Source organism: Lipomyces oligophaga (genome assembly GCF_038497815.1).
Source record: "Lipomyces oligophaga strain CBS 7107 unplaced genomic scaffold V1516scaffold_10, whole genome shotgun sequence".
NCBI classification, from domain to species: Eukaryota; Fungi; Ascomycota; class Lipomycetes; order Lipomycetales; family Lipomycetaceae; genus Lipomyces; species [Lipomyces] oligophaga.
Window position 1 is genome coordinate 1 of NW_027117794.1, and position 17,682 is coordinate 17,682.

The following is a 17,682-nucleotide window of genomic DNA, read 5'->3' on the forward strand; positions in this document are numbered from 1 at the left end:
GATTTGATTGCGCATTTGAAATCCTATGCGGCGCTTAACTACCACAACGGATTACAGATTACATAGGATTTTTCTATAACCTTATATTGGGAGGGCTTGAAAGGGTTTTTTTCAGCGTGACTGTCTTTTTCAATTCTAGAGTCGGATGACACCTCAAAAGGGAAAAATCTTTCACTTGATATCTGGAACTTCCAGAATCCAAGCGTTTTCGCGTCTGATAACTGCCGAAACGATTGGGGAGACCTCATACAGAGTTTGAGTGCAGACTTTTTTGTCTGTGTCTTCGGTAGGATTTTGTACGAATATCCTTTTTCTTGAAGTTTATTTTTTTTCATCATTCCTCAAGCCCTTAAGTCTGTAAGTTTTTAAGTTCTGGGCAAATATTTCTTTCGCTTTTGAAATGTAATAGAAGCTGGTTGTTGTTGTTCCACGTGTCGTGGAATTAAGTTTTTGTTGATATAACTATGAGATTTATAGTTGTCATTAATTGTTCGATAATGTTATTTGAGTTCAATTCTTCTTAGAGCAAGTTCTCTTTAACTAATACTCTTAATAGTGCTTTGCGATGTATTTTGCTAGTATTTTCACATTTATATTTCTTGGCTGCCAGCTATTATGCTGGCAGGTTGAAGCTACCGTGACAGATATCGCCGCTGAAGTATATGCCAGTGACGAGAGCTCAAGCACTTATACTTTTGTGGTCGATAAATCGATAGTTCGGACACTGGGTACAATATACAACTTGACGCAGTATCCTTCGGATATATCAACATTGTGGCAAGGTGCTAGTTTGGACAATTTGAAGTTTATGCAAGATCTCAATCTTAATATATCTAGAGGTATAGATCTCGTGGTCTATGATTACACTATGGCAATATACTTAGGCGATACGAGCGAGATAGGTAATGGAGATTTTGTGGCGACCTATAATGAGGTCGTGGATGACGTGAACACTTACACTGCTTATTCCGCAAAAAGAATTAATGTTGATGAGTTAGCTCTATTATCAAGACAGTCACCATCAACGCATTTGTAGCAATGGCCACGCTATTGTTTACGGTGTATGTAAGGGTTTTTTTCAAGGTGTAGCCAGCGGAATAGCAAGTTATGGATATAAAGCCGGAAAGCAGTCGCCAAGAAGCTACTGTAGAGTAGAAAAGACCAAGTATGGTAAAGGAAAATGCTGTGTTGCATGGTCAAGAGACGTGTCGGTTACTGCTCCTTTCTTCTCGACTGCGTGGGAAGACTGTAAGTGGAGGTGCTATGATGACAACAACTCTGATAAAGAGAGCTGTGAGATAGTACATGAAACGGCAGGACTTGGCAAGTCTGATTACGCTGATGTTTGTTTCAGCAACCGCCCAACCCACTGTACTTGATATGCTCTTGCATATCTATATTTAATTCGTTGTTGGCTGTTGAACGTCGTTATTGTTATTTTGATTACCGTGCACGTTATTGATTGCTGAGGTGAGGTACACAAGATTCTAAGAGTGCTGTGATATTTGAATTGGGGTTTGTTCTAATGGGGAAGGTTATTCTATCTTGAGAGGAGAGATAATTTTTTCGTAATATTTTAATTAAAAATCGTGTGAAAGGGGTGCCTCTGATTGCAAGTAGCTAGTTTAAAAATGTAGCCTCTACGCCAGTCGTGATATACAATTATGGCATGGATATGAAATTATTATTAACCAGTTACCGAGAATAAGTAATGTATGAGTCTGTCTGGGGAACTACAGTCGAGAATTTAAGGTGATAGTAGGCCATCGTCAAGAAGGCCCCATGGCTATTATCAGATCAGTTAGTATCTATTAATGATCTGATTATACTTTGTGCATGAAGGAATCTTCTCTGGAGGACAGTGGCCTTATTATTTATCCAATCGATATCAAGTGGGAGCAGCTTACGGCTTTGACAATGCAGCGATTGCTTATTTGGTCTGGAGGCACTGTCCAGCTATCTCCCGTCGAAAAGTACGCCCATTCACCCTTTTTATGTAATCTAGAATGGGTACATGGTAGCCATAGCGTCAAACCTCCCGATACCATCTTCATTGATGACTTGATTAATACTTATGTTGAACGACCGCATGGGACTGTATTGGGACTGTATTGGATGATAATTTCTACGAGACCACGGTTTTAAATATTTATGAATGAGCTATTGCTGGTAATTCCTGGAATGATAAAACTTTACGATATCTAATCGTTCCCTCGGTAGAGAATTTAACATTTTTTGATTCTAGGCTCGAATATCTGATGGAATCAGTGGAAGAAATGTGGAATCATTCTATTCCTGCTTGTTGGGGTTGGTCTAACTGGAAACGAAAAGTGCCTCCAGATTGTGAGCAAAAATACATCACGCAATATCCTCAGCCTTCGTACTCAGTTGGATTTAAACGAGAAGCATTCTCATACGAACAGCAGGGTTTACTAGATCGCTATATCCGGAAATTTGGTGGAACTTGCTCGCCGATTACTGCGACCTCATCTATGTATTTTCCGTTTTAAGTGTATGAAGAATCGTGCGGGATTGGTCAGGCTTTCCACGCTGCAGTTGTATCTCTACGGGGAATAGTCGGTGTTTTTAACTGTATTGGAGCTTGGAATGAAGTTGATCGAAAAATTCTGGTATTCTCGATTTCTCAAGCAGAGTTTGAGATACGAGCCGTGGGTCAGTTCGTGCGTCGCCAACGAGGGAAAATTATCTCTGGTTACAAAACGCTATTCGAGTACACTCTGAACAAAGAGCATGCGCATGAGCGTTGGAAATCATACCAGTTTGTCAGAAACTGATATAATTTGTTTGCACCACAACATCTGTATTTTATTTGTACTGCAATTCAGAGATTACACAGGGAGCTGACTTTTACAGCGCTTACCTCTATTCCTCCACAAAGTGGGACTGTGACACCGGCTGGAAAATACTTAAATACTAGTACGGCGAAAGAATTCTGGAGGGAAGACTAATATTGGAAGGAAGTGATGGAGCTTCTTACGATAGCGAGTGCAGAAAATTTTGCAAGCGAAGAACTCTTGTCTGAGGAAGATTTTTCGAGTGAAAGTATAATGTTCAATTATCCATTGGGAGAGATGACTATTGATGAAATCAATCTTAATATTTCGGATTCCAGTTCATCAAGATTTTATGAGAAGAAAAAGTGTACACCATGAAGAATCGACAGGATGTTTAGCAAATGATGACTATCGACGTTTTATGCATTTCAAGGATACGGTCAAGTATGAGGTACAAGCTAATACGATCTTTGATGATCTTGTATACAAGAAAATGGTCGCTCGACTGACTGGAGCAAATATGGTTAAATTCCGCAGCAAAGTAGAGGATCTGCTTGTTCCGAGAATCATTATTCAACGTATATTCAAAAGCTCGGAAGATCACTTTTGGGTAATATGCCCCGCATTTGTGAATTAAATCACTCAACCTCAATATGCCGTGAGCTTTACTCTTAAACCGTTTGGTAAAAACAAAGGGCAAGTATTACATTGGCGAGCGAAAAACGATTTAGATTTTGGGAAAGGATATCTTTGACCATTTAACTGCGAATATGTCTGTCCTTTCTTGACCGCAGAAATGGATGAAGATCTGGAATTAGCCGAGTCACGAAATATCCATAATATGGCTGCTGCTATGAGGGATGTTGTACGATTATGCCGAAGATCTGAAGTTGATGAGCAATTAGTAAGTGGCAGACCGCGTGGGTTTTCGCTCTTTGCGGATAGAAAGCATGTAAGGATCAACTGTCATTACGTGGTAATTACAGAAGATAAAGTTGAATATTGTCGTTTTGTGGTAGATCGATTTGATTACTTGACTAAGAACGGAGAGATTAGGTGGCGATGTCAGTCTTTCATAATGAGTGTCTACCATGTATTTTCGAAGATTCACCTTGAATTTCTGAATAGTGCAGCCTCGACCTTAAATTATGATGAATATCGACCATTACCAATGCTTATACCGGTGCGATGAAGTTGTATTGGAACTTGAATTCTTGGTTTTTTTCAGTTTCCGTAGTTTTCTTGGATTCTAAGAGGGGTCGAGCCTTGATGACAAGATAACACATTGCCGACGCCTACAAACTCTCGAATGAGGTCCAACGCATGGGATGCTGATGGCCGAGAGCCAGCAAAACGTTTGAAACCAGTTTTGTTTTCTAGCATGTCGTAGACTCTCAGGCTACTCTCGACATTGTAAACTCAGATGAGCTACAATTACATAGCTCTCAGACGAGTGTTTCCGATTGTAGCTTGCCAGCAATCAAGACTCCAACAACTAGCTCTTCTTTGTCGAGCATGATGTTAAACAGCAGTTGAATGTAATTATAACAGACATGGAAAACACAAAATGATATGCTGAGAGGTTGATTGAATTACCTAATCCATCTCTGTTTTACATATATCTTCCCCAATATTTCACCTCAAGATCCATAACTTTAATACATATTTGATTAGTAATTAAATTATCCTTTATTAAATTTTCATATCCCACAGTACGACTTTTCACACTTTAATATATCAGTTGCAGTTATTTTGTCACTCCGCTCTGCAACACACGTATTATAAACGATGACTTTATAGACACAACCATCTATATGGCCCAATTCTATAAATTCAATACACTACTTAAAAGTATATATTGAATTAATTATCTTCCAAAATTAGATGTATTGGATTGTCCGTTCAATACTAATAGATATAGATAAATGCCGCCCTACAGTTTTCTTGTATTATTTAATTCTCATTAATTAACACTAGATAGGAATCGTAGTTGATAATGTTGAAATCTTCGTGAAGTTCTATTTAATATACTATTATATTTTCTTGTGCTAATCCTATGTCTTCCTTTCTATTTTTAATTTTCTACTTCCTTCTTATTTTCCTCCCTTCTCTATTTTTTTTCATCTTTCTTATCTTCTATCTGTGCAGCTCTTCCTTTAACTCCTGTAGATCTGATTCTTCACATAAACTTATTCCCGAAAGATAATAATTGATTAATTACTGTGCTATATATAGTATATTGGCTCATAGCCGTTTAAATTAAAGATAGACTCAAATAGGTACATAGCAATTAGTAGCAATTTATTTTGATTGTTCTCTAACTATTGAATACGTTCATTATTCACAAAATAACAGTCTCCCCCTAATCGAGCATGTAATCCATCAGAGAAATTAATTTTTTGTATAGTTTAAGCGAATTAATATCGGTGCTTAATATATAATTATATTATAATATGAATTTATGAAATCAATAATAGTTTTATTCTGTATGGTTAGTTATCGGTATAATTTATTAAAGAAATATATTTTGTGAGTTTGGAATAAGACTGAAAAAGTTATGTTTTTTCTAATTTCCATATCATAAATCAATAAATAATGTTTTCTGATCAAGGATGCTAACTCAATCTATATCTAAACATTGGTCTGTCTCCCAGAAAGAGTGTAGGAAAACTAAATTCTTGATAGTTAATCCGAACTATTCGTCATAAATGGAATCGCGCCCGAAAATAAATATATTTTGATTGCCTTAATATATCAACATTCATAGTCACTATCGGCACTTAACTTGTTTTCTTAGCACTAATTGAGGTTATGCCGCCGACCCAATCAAAGGTACCCATGACATTAGTCAACCATACATCCTGAGGACCAGCAGGACCCTCTTGTCTCTCATTCTCATCGCGATAAAATGTGCCGCTAAGAAAAGTGTGCGGGAAACCTGGATTAAATGGACTAGCATCATCAATCTTAGCAATGTCATCTTCAGAAAGATTGACACTCAAGGCAAGAACATTGCTCTTGAGATGGTTTACCGTGCGAGTTCCCACTAATGGAAAGACATATGGAGCCTTTTTCATGACGTAAGCAATGACAATACTAGTAAGAGGAACATTCTTAGAAACGCTAAGTTCCTCCAAAACTTTGGAAACATTCCGTTCGACACTGCTCGGCTTGCGTTTGCGACCAGGAGGATTCTTCTCCCTTTCTTTGAAGTCTGCCTCTGTTTGAAAACGACCCTGACCCATAGCGCCCCATGGAAGTAACGCCATGCCCTCATCTCTGCACATTGGGATGATATCACGTTCGAAGTCACGAATTGCTGCACTCCACATTCCCTGATAAACCACAAATTGACGAAGTCCGTGATCTCGAGCGTATTGGTTTGCCTTCGTAACGACCCAAGCAGGTGTGTCGGAGATCCCAAGATATAAAACTTTTCCCGAAACTACAAGATCGTTAAGACTGTGCATCACTTCGGGGATCGAAGTTGCATAATCCCACCAATGCAAATATAACAGATCAATGTAAGTAGTTTGCAAACTTTTTAGCGAATTGATCACCGAGACATGAAGTGACTTTGTACCATTGCCGCCAAAATTGGACTGAATCTTCTCTTTCTCGTGCAATCTGTACGCCATCGAGAACTTCGTAGCTATTACCATCTCATCGCGACATGCTCGAGAGGTCATCCATTCGCCCAGCCATTGCTCTGACTGACCATCTTGGTATCCATTTGCCGTGTCAACAAAGTTTCCTCCAAGACTTTTAAAAGTATCTAGAATCTCAAATGCCGTGTCTTTACTGCATTCACCCATACGTGCCTTATTAGCCTCGCCAAAATTCATTGCACCCAGGCAAAATGGAGACACACGCACGTTAGCAGTTGGTGAGAGTTGTCGGTGACGGAACAGAAGAGATGTCGGCTGAGGGGGAAGAGCATGAGGAAGTAGTTGTGCCATGTTTAATCGGAAGCGAAATTAAATTGACTTTTTCAAATAACTAGTGAAATTTTTACTGCACGATGTATTGAAAATTAATGTAGTGAGTTGTACAATATATGAATTAAATGCTGCAGCAGGAGCCGAAATTTATACAAGACTTTGGTGACGGACTTGGGTGTTTAGAACCGCTCTCTCAGTCGCCGGCCGACGGACTTTGAAAATTTGTCCGAAATTCAACGCAGGGATGGTAATGCTAAATTATTCAGACTTATAAGAACGGTTGATACTGATTGATCTCACATTATTGACACCATAGTGACTTTATATACATTCTTGTGATTTTTGTTCATTGTCTGCGGGAAGGATAGATAGATAATATAATGTATGTTAATAATTATTAACGCTCGTTGCAGTTATGAAACTATCATAAATAAATTTCAAGAACAATCGAAGCCCAAAGAAAATACATTGAATTCTAGATAACGATTGCAATTACAGGAATATTTAGCAGTTTGACAACTTGTGAATATTTTTATTACTACGTCTATAATGTGAGACCATGCAGATGGAGTTAAAGTTGACTTGGGAGTTATAGATGAACTACTACTGTAAGATAACTAATTAGTGATGTTAAAACTTGGGAGTAATCAGAAAAGTTGGTCTATTCTTAGACGAAATCAGATGTAGGAAATTCGCAATCTGCAGGCATCGTTACCAGAATATAAACTGCCGTGGCTCCCTTATTCCTTAACAATTATTATCCATATATTTTAGTAGTCTTTTTTTCAACTATTGTTATCTATGTTATGTTTCTATGTTTTCGTGCGTTTGAGGCTTGTATTCATGTTTCCCGCCGTGTTTTCATGTTGCGGAAATTCATAGTTTCATCTTAGTCTGTCGGACATTTATGTACGCAGGTTGATTAGAGGCTTTATAATGAGAATAGCTAATAAATATTATTGCAATCATAAATAATATAATACTACTAGCTAATAATTAGCTAGTATATATATATATATAATATAAGTACTTATAATAATAATAATAGTACCAAAACCCTTAGAGATTTGATAATTCTATTACTATTGTTTTCACACTAGTATGATTAAACAAAAGCCATCACTGTATGTCTCGTAGCTGAACTTAACGCAACCTTGATTGATAGAAAGTTCAAAAGACATTTACGAATTAATAGTGTCGGAGATATTTGATATTAAAAGAAGATATATTAAAGATAAAAATGTTATTTTTCCATTCGACGAAGGTTATCATCATTGCGTCCTTGGTGTTGACAAATGTTCTGGCGCAGGGGATGCAAGAAATAATCGACAATATTGAAAAGTGTTTGAATGTCTCAAGTGGAACACTTAGCTATAGATTCATTGAAAACAGCGAGCTCTATTTATACAGCAAATATGTTTGCTTCCATAATCTTTTTAATAATATGGACGTGCTGGATTGTGTCGATAGATACTACCATAAAGGTTATTTACTCGAACCAATGAAAGTTCCTGATGATCACCGCGATCCAGATGAATTCCCATGGTGGGCTAATCAAAAATTGTGACCTCAAGCTCTCTCCTCTCAATATAACCAACACATGCGAAGAAATTGAATCCCAATATGAAAGCAGTTTGATTTATCTGCCTTGAATCACAAATACTTAATGGCTAAAGAGCATATGTGTATTATTAAGCAAGATTTTAGAGCTTCCTCTTCAGGTATTACCATCTCTCAGAAATATGTTATATCAGACTTATCTTGTGTGCGTTACTATCATTAGCTTTTGATCCAGACGGATTTCATTATGCACCGTTTCACTACCAAATGTATTTATATCTGGTTTATGGCGTAAAAACGCAAATGCTGACTCCTCTTCGTCATATTTTCTTGATTGCTTGGATATCGGTTTAATACATTCCAAGCACGCGTGAATAGACTGAAACCGAAATTAGGGAATTGGAGCATAGCCTTGAAGTTGTGGATGCTTTGGCCACAAAGGCTGGATGGTTGTAGATGTTGAATACTATTCAAATTCTGTTACATTTTATAAGCTATAGACTGAAATCTTCTTGCAACTCTATTTATGTAATGACCTGCTAATAGTGATATAAAGGATCCGCTCATGCTTAATTTGTTTTCTTAATTATAACATTCATTGCGTACAGCTAGCTAAATGATACTTTAATTGTGTAACTTAACTTATATATAATAATTAGCTAATTATAATATTCAGTACGTACGTACGTGTATATATATATATATAATATTAGTTATCTCAATTTTGCAAAGTCATACATTACATAATCTTAGTGTCAACCCTAACCATGAACAGTTACTTATCTGAAAATCTGGCAGATTATCGCATATTTTTGACCATTCTCCAATCGTTATCGACGTGCTTGCAGTCTCTCCTCTTTTTTTTTTTTTTTTTTTTTTTTTTTTTGATTTATTTTGATATAAACACAATGAGGTTTACAAGAAAAGTGTGCTCACTTTTGAGTGCAGGAGCTTTATTGCTCGTGCCGGTAATTGCCAGCGAAGCTGAGAACCAAGAAGTGTTTGCTTCGTACGAATATTATGATGATCAATTCGCGCAGAATTGTCTTTCATTCGACCCTGCTTCATTTATTTATAACACTACTTTGACAAACTTGAACTATGTTCCGGCTGGTACTAATATTAATATGACTGGAAACGATATGACCTGTGGAAGACCTAATCAAACTACTACGGTTGATATGTGCCGTATTTCTCTATTCATCCCCACTTCAAATCAGTCTAGTATCGTGTTCGAGGCGTGGCTGCCCCGTAATTGGTCCGGAAGATTTTTGGGAACAGGAAATGGTGGAATCGATGGATGTTAGTATTATTATTTGATTAACTATGTTTTTTTTTCAAAGAATTTGTTGCTGATAATCTATATAGGCGTGAAGTACGAAGATCTCGCATATGCAACTCAGTATGGCTTTGCTGCGGTCGGCTCTAATAATGGACACAACGGAACATACTTTGACTCTATTCAGAATGACGATGTCATTGAGGACTTTGCTTATAGATCTCTGCACACTATGGTTGAGTCCGGCAAAACCTTGGTTAACGAGTTCTATGGTAGACCCCAGAACAAGTCCTACTATCTTGGATGCTCGCTTGGAGGACGTCAAGGTATCCACGCCGCGGAGGTTTATCCAAATGATTTTGACGGTATTGTTGCTGGCTCGCCTGCTCTTGATTTTAATAATATGGTCGCCTGGCGAGGCCATTTCTATCCTATTACTGGATCAAATATGTCGGAAAACTTCATCACTAATGAAATGTGGACTGGATTAATCCATGACGAAGTTTTAAGACAGTGCGATGGCTTAGATGGCGTATATGATGGTATCATCGAAGATCCTACACTTTGTATTTTCCGTCCTGAGGCCATCATGTGTGGCCCTGACGATTACGAGAACTCCACTTCTTGTCTGAATACATACCAAGTCCAGCAAGTGAATGAGATTTTTGCACCTTACTACGGAATTGACGGTCAACTAATCTACCCTGCCATGCAACCTGGTAGTGAGATCCAAGCTATCCAGAGATTATATGCAGGAGCTCCATTTCCATATTCTCGAGTAAGTGGTTCTTTGTGATAACTGAACTTATAGAGCTAACTTCCTTTTAGGATTGGTTCAAATATGTTGTTTTTAAAGATCCTCATTTTGATCCAGCATATTTTAACCGAACGCATGCAGCTATTGTTGCGGAATATAACCCTTTCAATATTCAAACATATCCCACTAATCTTTCTGATTTCATGGAAACAGGAGGCAAGATCTTGACCTATCACGGTCAGCAAGACAACCAAATTACTAGTTTTAATTCCATCCGATTTTATAATCATCTTCAGCGTGGAATGAATATGCTTCCTTATGAACTTGATGAGTATGTAGTAGTTTTGGTTTTGTTTGCAGGATGCTATTATATTTTTTTTCTAACGCTTGGTATAGATTCTATCGATTCTTCCGTATTTCTGGCATGTTCCATTGCAGTGCTGGACCTGGTGCCTGGGTTATTGGTCAAGGCGGTGGTAAGAGCTATGCAGGTATTCCTTTCGAACCGGAACATAATGTTTTGGCTGCAGTTGTAGCTTGGGTTGAGAATGGAACAGCCCCAGAATACATTGAAGGAACCAAATTTGTCAACGACACAATCGCTGAAGGTATCTCATTCACTCGTAAGCATTGCAAATATCCTGCTCGGAATACCTATATGGGAGGAGATGCTTACGATCCTATGAACTGGATGTGTATGGAATAGACGACATCTGTGATCCTGCATGTGGCTTATTTTTCTTTACTTTTATTCATTTGGTTACGTGGTGATATTTAGAGGAGCATATAATTCTGTTGGTTTTTGTGAGTGGAGTGGATTCATTTTCTCAGACCGGGAATGGTGCAGATAATATTGTAGTTTTATAGAATTTTTGAATGATTATTAAGATATACGAAGATCATTTTGAGTGACGGATTCGTCCCTTTTGACGGTTCACTTCTATGAACGACTCTGCAATAGCTCTAGTCACCCCATAGTGAAAACCTTTATCCTCTAAATTGCTGAAACATTTTACGTAGTTACATTGATTTCCAGTGTCCAAGCCTTCGTATGATATTGTTAAAACAATATATTTAATCTCGTCTTGTTCTGAAGAATATTGAGTTAAATAATTTAATTCTCGAATCAAGTAATTTACGTGATATCCTTTCTATGTGATTAAAATTGTTCACATTTTAGTGATTGAATTCAAAATATTTAATCAAACTGCTTTGAGTGATATTCTGGCTAACTTCCATGAGTCTACGCCAGTTTTAAACACTCACATAGTTTTGAGTATTCATGGATAATATTTATTGACACTCGGCTCCAATAATTATTAATGCCTCAAAAAATTGATTCAAGGTAACTATGCACTTAACTCTAATTTGATTTTGCATTAAATTGTGGCATTTATAAGGTGAAAGATATGGTAAGTAAGCCTCTGATTTTTGATGATGAGACCTCAGTTAAATAACTTGCAGCTCAAGTTCTAAATTTGGAAATACATGTCAACCCCTGTGGCTGGCACATGCGTCAAAAAGCAACAGATGCTATCACTAATCATTGACATTTCCAGTGTTGTGAACTAGAATATATAAACCTCGTTGCCAGCCAAGCAAAAATGTTACATTCTTCCATAATCCAGAAGAAATTAGTCAAACAGAATTTAAGTTCTAGTATATTCATCAGCCCAATTCAAACATTCGTTGTAATTAGATCCAAGATAGTCCATAACCCACTCAATTATGGTTCTACCAGCGTCAGCTATTTGTCACAAATCTCGATACTGATGCAGGCATACACCATAATAAGCCAACATGACAATTGCTTCAGATCTTCTTTCCAGTAAATGGATCAAAAATTCATTGGATAGAACAATAAACCAGGAAAGAGAAACATTCATTGGCAGTCCATTGTCTTCTCCAGCGCATCGACGTATGTCAAAGTCTATTTGCATTTGGTATATTTCCTCGAGATACATTAGACTTGTCTGTTCGTCAAAACTTTGGGCCTTCACAAATTCTCTTAGCAATTTAGTATCTGTTCCATTTAACTGGGCTGCATTATTTCTGAGAGAATAACCACATTGGATCAACGGAGCATGCTTACATATTAAAATTCGGGGCCACCACGGTAAAATTACTGCTCGAATGCCGCGACGTAATTTGACAACCCGTACAATGCTAGTTAAGAAATTGTCGAATGATGCAGACTTCAAGGTAAATAAGTCTCTAAATGAATGAATGCCAATGAACTGTGAAAAGAAAAGCACGGCCATGCAATTAGACTCGTTTGTCTTTGAAAAAAGTTCGCTCATCCCGGCTAAAGCTCGAGTCTGATACAGAGTTGCAATATTCTGATGATGAGATCTCTGATCTGGACAAATAATGCTTTTGTGAAGTGCTGAGAATGCGATTATTTCAGACATCAGACATTCATACTGTTAAGGCCGTGAACACTAAAGCTTCCTGATACTGCGACTTAAGCTTTTTATCCTTAAGGACATTCGCTTGTGAAATGAAATGATAGAATAGCTCAATATGCAAAGCATTTATAGTTATCGAGGGTTTGAGGGCAGAGGAGTTGAAAACTATCGAGGGGTTCGTCATCTTACTGCTCGTGGAACAGGACTGGGACTGAGAAGGATTTTCATGATTTTGTTGGGCGAGACCTGATAATCGAGATCTGAAACCACATTTGAAGTCGGCGGTCAAGCAATTGATGACTATTGGACTATTCTCATTGCACTATCGGGGGACCAAATCGTCAGTCTGGAATAGCAGCTTCTTAGAAGCTCTACTTACTTTGAAGTGTCGTCGCTTACATTGAAGACAACCAGTTCGAGACTTTTGATGGTGTCTTCGTGCCATCGAGAAGTCACCAACGCTTGTAACTATGATTGCTCTTGAACCTGTTCGAGAAAAATATAAATAAAGCCAATAATAATTTTTTGGCTCCCCAGTTTATTAGAGTAGTCCTCTAGCGTTATGAAAAAATATGCAGGCTTCAAACGAATTGGTCAGCTGACACAAAGTTAACAAATCCGGCAACTCTTTCTCACTGCAGATTTAGGCCTGGGCGTAAACATGAAGCATAGCCCTAACTATAAGCAAAAAGTTGTGAAAGAAATGTCTGTTAAAATACAAAGCATTAAGAATGCATAAAAGTGAATATTGATATGACTGTTGGCATGTCGAAGAGAGGCTATGCGCTATTCTTATGGTTTTTACTGATATAATAAGCATATTCATGGGGCTCTCGACTTCCGTGCAGTGGCAACCCGTACAAACTATTTAGTTCCATTCTTTTGAGCAACGCTAGTCGTACCTAACAACTGGACCGGAAGAACTGCTGTCAGATAGATGTCCTGGAAGGGACAAAATCGAAAAATAGAATGAACAAGACCTCTGTTTCAAGCTACCAAATTAAAATTTTAACGAATCGCAACATATAAATTAATTGAGACCTCTGCTTAAAATAATTGTTAACCTGTTTTTGTCAGCCGAATCCTGCTTCTGCTAAACTTGATATTTCACTTGAATTGCCATTTTGGAAAAATAGAGTAGCAAACAATTTGGCCAGCATCAAATGTCCAGTTGTTTCGCCTTCATCTTAACTAGTGTTACATAATTCAGTATTACATATTAACGCTCTTCGACTCTGTACACAAGAGTGAATACACCCTCAACCCACCCATATTCGGGTTACGCACAACACAGATTATCCTACCCAAAAATGGGAATAAATATTTCAATTAAATTTTAGAATCAATTTCCTGTTTAGGATTATGGATTTCACGATACTAAAACATTTTGACATTACATGGACCTCAACAATATCTTGTCTTCTTGAGGGCATCTCTCAAGCTTTACCAGCGCAGATTACAATTCCCTTTTTCATTTTATTTTTTTTCCAAAAAAGGTAATAATATTAATAATAATAATAAATGACAACAGAAGAACATTTGTTTGTTCTGAGGACCGTTCCAAATGGCATAATTACCCGGCTTTCCAGTTAATTCGTAGTCTTCCTGGCCTGCCTCTTCTTACTTCCCATCAATGAGCGTGAGATATAATTCGCATGACTGTTACAAGAAAGAAAAAAAAAAAAGGGTTGTATACATAAAACATAACGATAAAATAATGCCTTTCTTTGAGAGCAAACATACACACCCAACAACATTGACAAATGTAAAAAATTTCTCTACTAGCAATAAGCCATAAAAAGCCATAAGCTGCTTGTTGTATGCGCTCACTACAACCGTCTCTACAGCTATCGCTAATTTTGTCACTAATTATTTACTGCCGAGAGACTGTGTCCTTTAACTAGCAGCGCTACTAATATATATTCACTCTATGATAGATCTGCGAACACACTGACTCACTACATACAACAGCCGCTTGCTACCAAAACTACATCAGAACACTTACCACCACTCTCTTCCTATAGTCCTCCCATAGTAATCGAATTTTGATCGATCTAACTACAGCTCAAGTTACCCGGCTCAGAAATATTGAAAAGAATACTCGAATTTACCAATCCTTCTGTTAAGAAAAATTAGAAAATTCGAATACCCTTCGAAAACTCCAATTCATATATCTATAGAAACATGAATCGAAATTATATCAAGTCAAACAGTAGTGCCCAAAAGCACACCTATCAGACAAATCAGACAACGTAAGCTTAATCTCAGCAGCCAGTCTTTTGGAATATTCAAGATATCGACATCTTCTCCATTCAATGCCTCCTTGTCGGACTCTGTCAGAACAACCTTACGATCAGCGTGTAGAAGCGACATTAATAAGCTTATATGGGTTCAGCAATACCAAAGAAGACAATGTTCAAAAATCTTGGAGAGCAAAGATGGAACGTTAGTCAGCAGTACAGCCAAAAACTGAATAAATGTCTCGTGCTTTCATTTAATATCGGTCTACCAGTTTACTGCGGCCAAGCCCGCTACGTTACCATGTTCGGATCATGTTCTAGTACCTGATGGAGAGGGCCGACGATTTCTGGCGCCTGAGCACTGACCTTCAGTGTGTGTCATACTTCATCTCGAATTTACCTCACATCGAGAGATCAAATTGTGCTGCTCTCTACGGTTTCGGTGTTCTTACAGTCGTCTTCACGGTTGCTCTTCGACCTTTCGAATCATCTCCTAATTCAACAGATTATGAGCATATAATTCAAGTGTTTTATCTTATTCGGGAGCCTATAATATACTACTGCTATCCGGCCAATATTTTACTACAAGCTATGTTAGCCCAACGATGATTACTTTTCGCCGCATTGACTCAAGCGATTCCATGAAAGCCGCGGTTCATTACCATCACTACTAGTTTGAGATCTCATATATACTCTCATTCGGAATCTTACATTGTTCTTACTTCTTGCATCACGGCTATCGATAAGCTATACGCTCTACAAAGATATGGGAGAATGGCGGATATCGAATATATGGCTTGGCTATCCATATACCGGAATCCTTTGTCATACTTTTAAACCATCGCCATCCATTGGCCCTCCATGTGCTTTCGGCATATTTTGAGCTTTTTATGCAGTACCTTCTAAGCGATGGTGGATCTCTATATGGCAAAATGCTCTATCCACAACTTTTCTGCATCCTGCTCACACTACCGACGTTGCCGCCGCAGCTCTTATCTAAAAATAGACTTGACTTCTTATTATACCGAATCAAACGATTAGCCTTTAAATTTCGCGTGTGCTGTATAAACGCCCATGCTTCTCGTTCCTGCCTTTACCTTTTTCTACCCTCAGCCAAACTTGTAGTCTGAACAATAGGCTGCCTTTTAAACCTAAAAACTCTATTTCTATCTTGACATCTGGCATATGAGCTAGAGCCTAAAATGGACTAGAGTCCGACACTGCGCAAACACTCTTGTTCAATTGGAGCTTAAGTTGGATCTAAACAATACTTTTAAATTGCATCCTAACATTATTCTAAGTCCCTGACTCGGCTGCCAAACGGAATAATCACATCTCATTTCTCTAAAAATACATTTTCAATCCTTAGTAAGCGTCTATAGCTCTTCGGCAACGGTATCCGTGCTTACTGGATCCTACATTCCGATCTTACGTCTTCAAACCAGTTAAAGAAGCTGTCGTGGTATTGCCGCATTATGAAGTAAGCGGTTAAACGGTTTTTCGCTCATCTATGCCTAATAAGTCTTTCACCTCTCATCTTCAAATGCCTCGTCTTCAGATCGTAAATAACTACCGTGGCTGCGCCCTGCATGATGTGCCTCATTGTTTCAAAAACTTTCTGTAGTGATTTTAATCCTTCGTGTAATATACTGATCATTATAATTATATATATGCATATATCCTTTCTTCCCTGTTCTCCATAGCTTCCATCTAAGATTCCCTTTCTGTTTCCATATTAGTCATGTAACCCACGATTTAATTCCTCCAATGTAGTCTTCTACGACTACCTGCCCAATCAATATGCTGCATACACCTTTGTTGCAGTTTTCGCTCTCGATACAAAAGCTCACTTTATATGCGCCATTGTTTATAGGTCGCCATTCTTTATTCCTTTCATCATCGGTGGAATATGTATGTAAATTGATTGCATCCCCTTGATACTTGACTTTTGTACTAATATCCTCTATGCAGGTGAAGCTTTTGGATATTATGGAAGAGCATGTTCTCACCAAGGTGTCCATCTCGTCAAACCTTTCGCGCTTCAAATGCTACTTCTTCTTACTGCTCCTCATTCCTAGCTGCTACCGTCTATATGAGTCTTGGACGTATTACGCGTGCCTTCCAAGCTGAGCAATACTCAATGATTCGCACAAATTGGCTTACGAAAATATTTGTGCTTACGGATATATTTTGTTTCTGCACGCAGATAGGAGGTGGTGGAATTCAGGCCAGCACTAGTGCAAATGTGGTCCATATCGGGAAACTTGTTGTCCTTAATGGTTTTATTTTCCAGCTCGTCCTTTTCGCTCTTTTCGTTTTGATAGCTATCAAAACCCATCTACTCTGTCTAGATACCCCACCACTGTGCTCAAGGACTCTGAGATCAAATGGCAATACTTTTTCTGCGCAATATACGTCATATCTTTTGCCATATTCATTCGAAATCTTTTCCGCGCAATTGAATATGCAGAGAGCGAACATGGATATATCCACCGACACGAGGCTGTAACTTATATGACTGATGCACTACCCATGTTTATTATCATGACCATCTTTTAGCTCATTCACCCTGGGCGTATGATACGCACGCTTCGGCTTCGCAAAGAAGGCGACGCTGAGTCAGAATATACACTCTCCAATATTAACGTGCCTGCTCCATATATTCCTCTTGACCGCACTTCTACGCCAAGATCAAGATCATT

At 38.1% G+C, this 17,682-nt stretch overlaps 7 protein-coding genes across 7 annotated transcripts; 6 read left to right on the plus strand and 1 right to left on the minus strand.

The window, feature by feature from the left end:
• The first annotated feature begins 451 nt into the window (after positions 1–451).
• Positions 452–1,436, plus strand: V1516DRAFT_114745 (uncharacterized protein). Its single transcript, XM_066918599.1, has one exon. The coding sequence runs from the start codon at positions 566–568 to the stop codon at positions 1,034–1,036; it is 471 nt and encodes a 156-aa protein (XP_066774930.1). The 5' UTR covers positions 452–565; the 3' UTR covers positions 1,037–1,436.
• Positions 1,437–1,836: 400 nt separating this feature from the next.
• Positions 1,837–2,510, plus strand: V1516DRAFT_666642 (uncharacterized protein; the record flags this gene model as incomplete). Its single annotated transcript, XM_066920761.1, has 2 exons — positions 1,837–2,108; positions 2,246–2,510. 2 exons carry the CDS (start codon positions 1,837–1,839, stop codon positions 2,508–2,510), a joined length of 537 nt encoding a protein of 178 aa, XP_066774931.1.
• Positions 2,511–5,219: 2,709 nt separating this feature from the next.
• Positions 5,220–6,835, minus strand: V1516DRAFT_681736 (NADP-dependent oxidoreductase domain-containing protein). Its single transcript, XM_066923284.1, has one exon. It carries the CDS (start codon positions 6,752–6,754, stop codon positions 5,576–5,578), a length of 1,179 nt encoding a protein of 392 aa, XP_066774932.1. The 5' UTR covers positions 6,755–6,835; the 3' UTR covers positions 5,220–5,575.
• A 1,141-nt stretch (positions 6,836–7,976) lies between these two features.
• On the plus strand, positions 7,977–8,303 carry V1516DRAFT_687813 (uncharacterized protein; the record flags this gene model as incomplete). Its single annotated transcript, XM_066923752.1, has 1 exon — positions 7,977–8,303. The coding sequence occupies one exon, from the start codon at positions 7,977–7,979 to the stop codon at positions 8,301–8,303; it is 327 nt and encodes a 108-aa protein (XP_066774933.1).
• An 868-nt stretch (positions 8,304–9,171) lies between these two features.
• V1516DRAFT_681740 (feruloyl esterase b) lies at positions 9,172–11,463 on the plus strand. Its single transcript, XM_066923285.1, has 4 exons — positions 9,172–9,598; positions 9,665–10,353; positions 10,404–10,663; positions 10,729–11,463. Exons 1-4 carry the CDS (start codon positions 9,205–9,207, stop codon positions 11,036–11,038), a joined length of 1,653 nt encoding a protein of 550 aa, XP_066774934.1. The 5' UTR covers positions 9,172–9,204; the 3' UTR covers positions 11,039–11,463.
• A 3,774-nt stretch (positions 11,464–15,237) lies between these two features.
• On the plus strand, positions 15,238–16,010 carry V1516DRAFT_681753 (uncharacterized protein). Its single transcript, XM_066923286.1, has one exon. The coding sequence runs from the start codon at positions 15,308–15,310 to the stop codon at positions 15,587–15,589; it is 282 nt and encodes a 93-aa protein (XP_066774935.1). The 5' UTR covers positions 15,238–15,307; the 3' UTR covers positions 15,590–16,010.
• Positions 16,011–16,572: 562 nt separating this feature from the next.
• V1516DRAFT_697410 (uncharacterized protein) lies at positions 16,573–17,539 on the plus strand (the record flags this gene model as incomplete). Its single annotated transcript, XM_066924087.1, has 5 exons — positions 16,573–16,621; positions 16,754–16,891; positions 16,952–16,993; positions 17,059–17,294; positions 17,354–17,539. The coding sequence occupies 5 exons, from the start codon at positions 16,573–16,575 to the stop codon at positions 17,537–17,539; spliced, it is 651 nt and encodes a 216-aa protein (XP_066774936.1).
• Positions 17,540–17,682: the final 143 nt, after the last annotated feature.

Excerpts from the sequence above, each read along its gene's own strand:
- V1516DRAFT_114745 (XM_066918599.1), top strand. The coding sequence starts at position 566 with ATGTATTTTGCTAGTATTTTCACATTTATATTTCTTGGCTGCCAGCTA.
- V1516DRAFT_681736 (XM_066923284.1), bottom strand. The coding sequence starts at position 6,754 with ATGGCACAACTACTTCCTCATGCTCTTCCCCCTCAGCCGACATCTCTT.
- V1516DRAFT_681740 (XM_066923285.1), top strand. The coding sequence starts at position 9,205 with ATGAGGTTTACAAGAAAAGTGTGCTCACTTTTGAGTGCAGGAGCTTTA. Across the intron at positions 10,354-10,403 it reads CTCCATTTCCATATTCTCGA|GATTGGTTCAAATATGTTGT; the intron begins GTAAGTGGTTCT and ends ACTTCCTTTTAG. Across the intron at positions 10,664-10,728 it reads CTTCCTTATGAACTTGATGA|ATTCTATCGATTCTTCCGTA; the intron begins GTATGTAGTAGT and ends CGCTTGGTATAG.
- V1516DRAFT_681753 (XM_066923286.1), top strand. The coding sequence starts at position 15,308 with ATGGAGAGGGCCGACGATTTCTGGCGCCTGAGCACTGACCTTCAGTGT.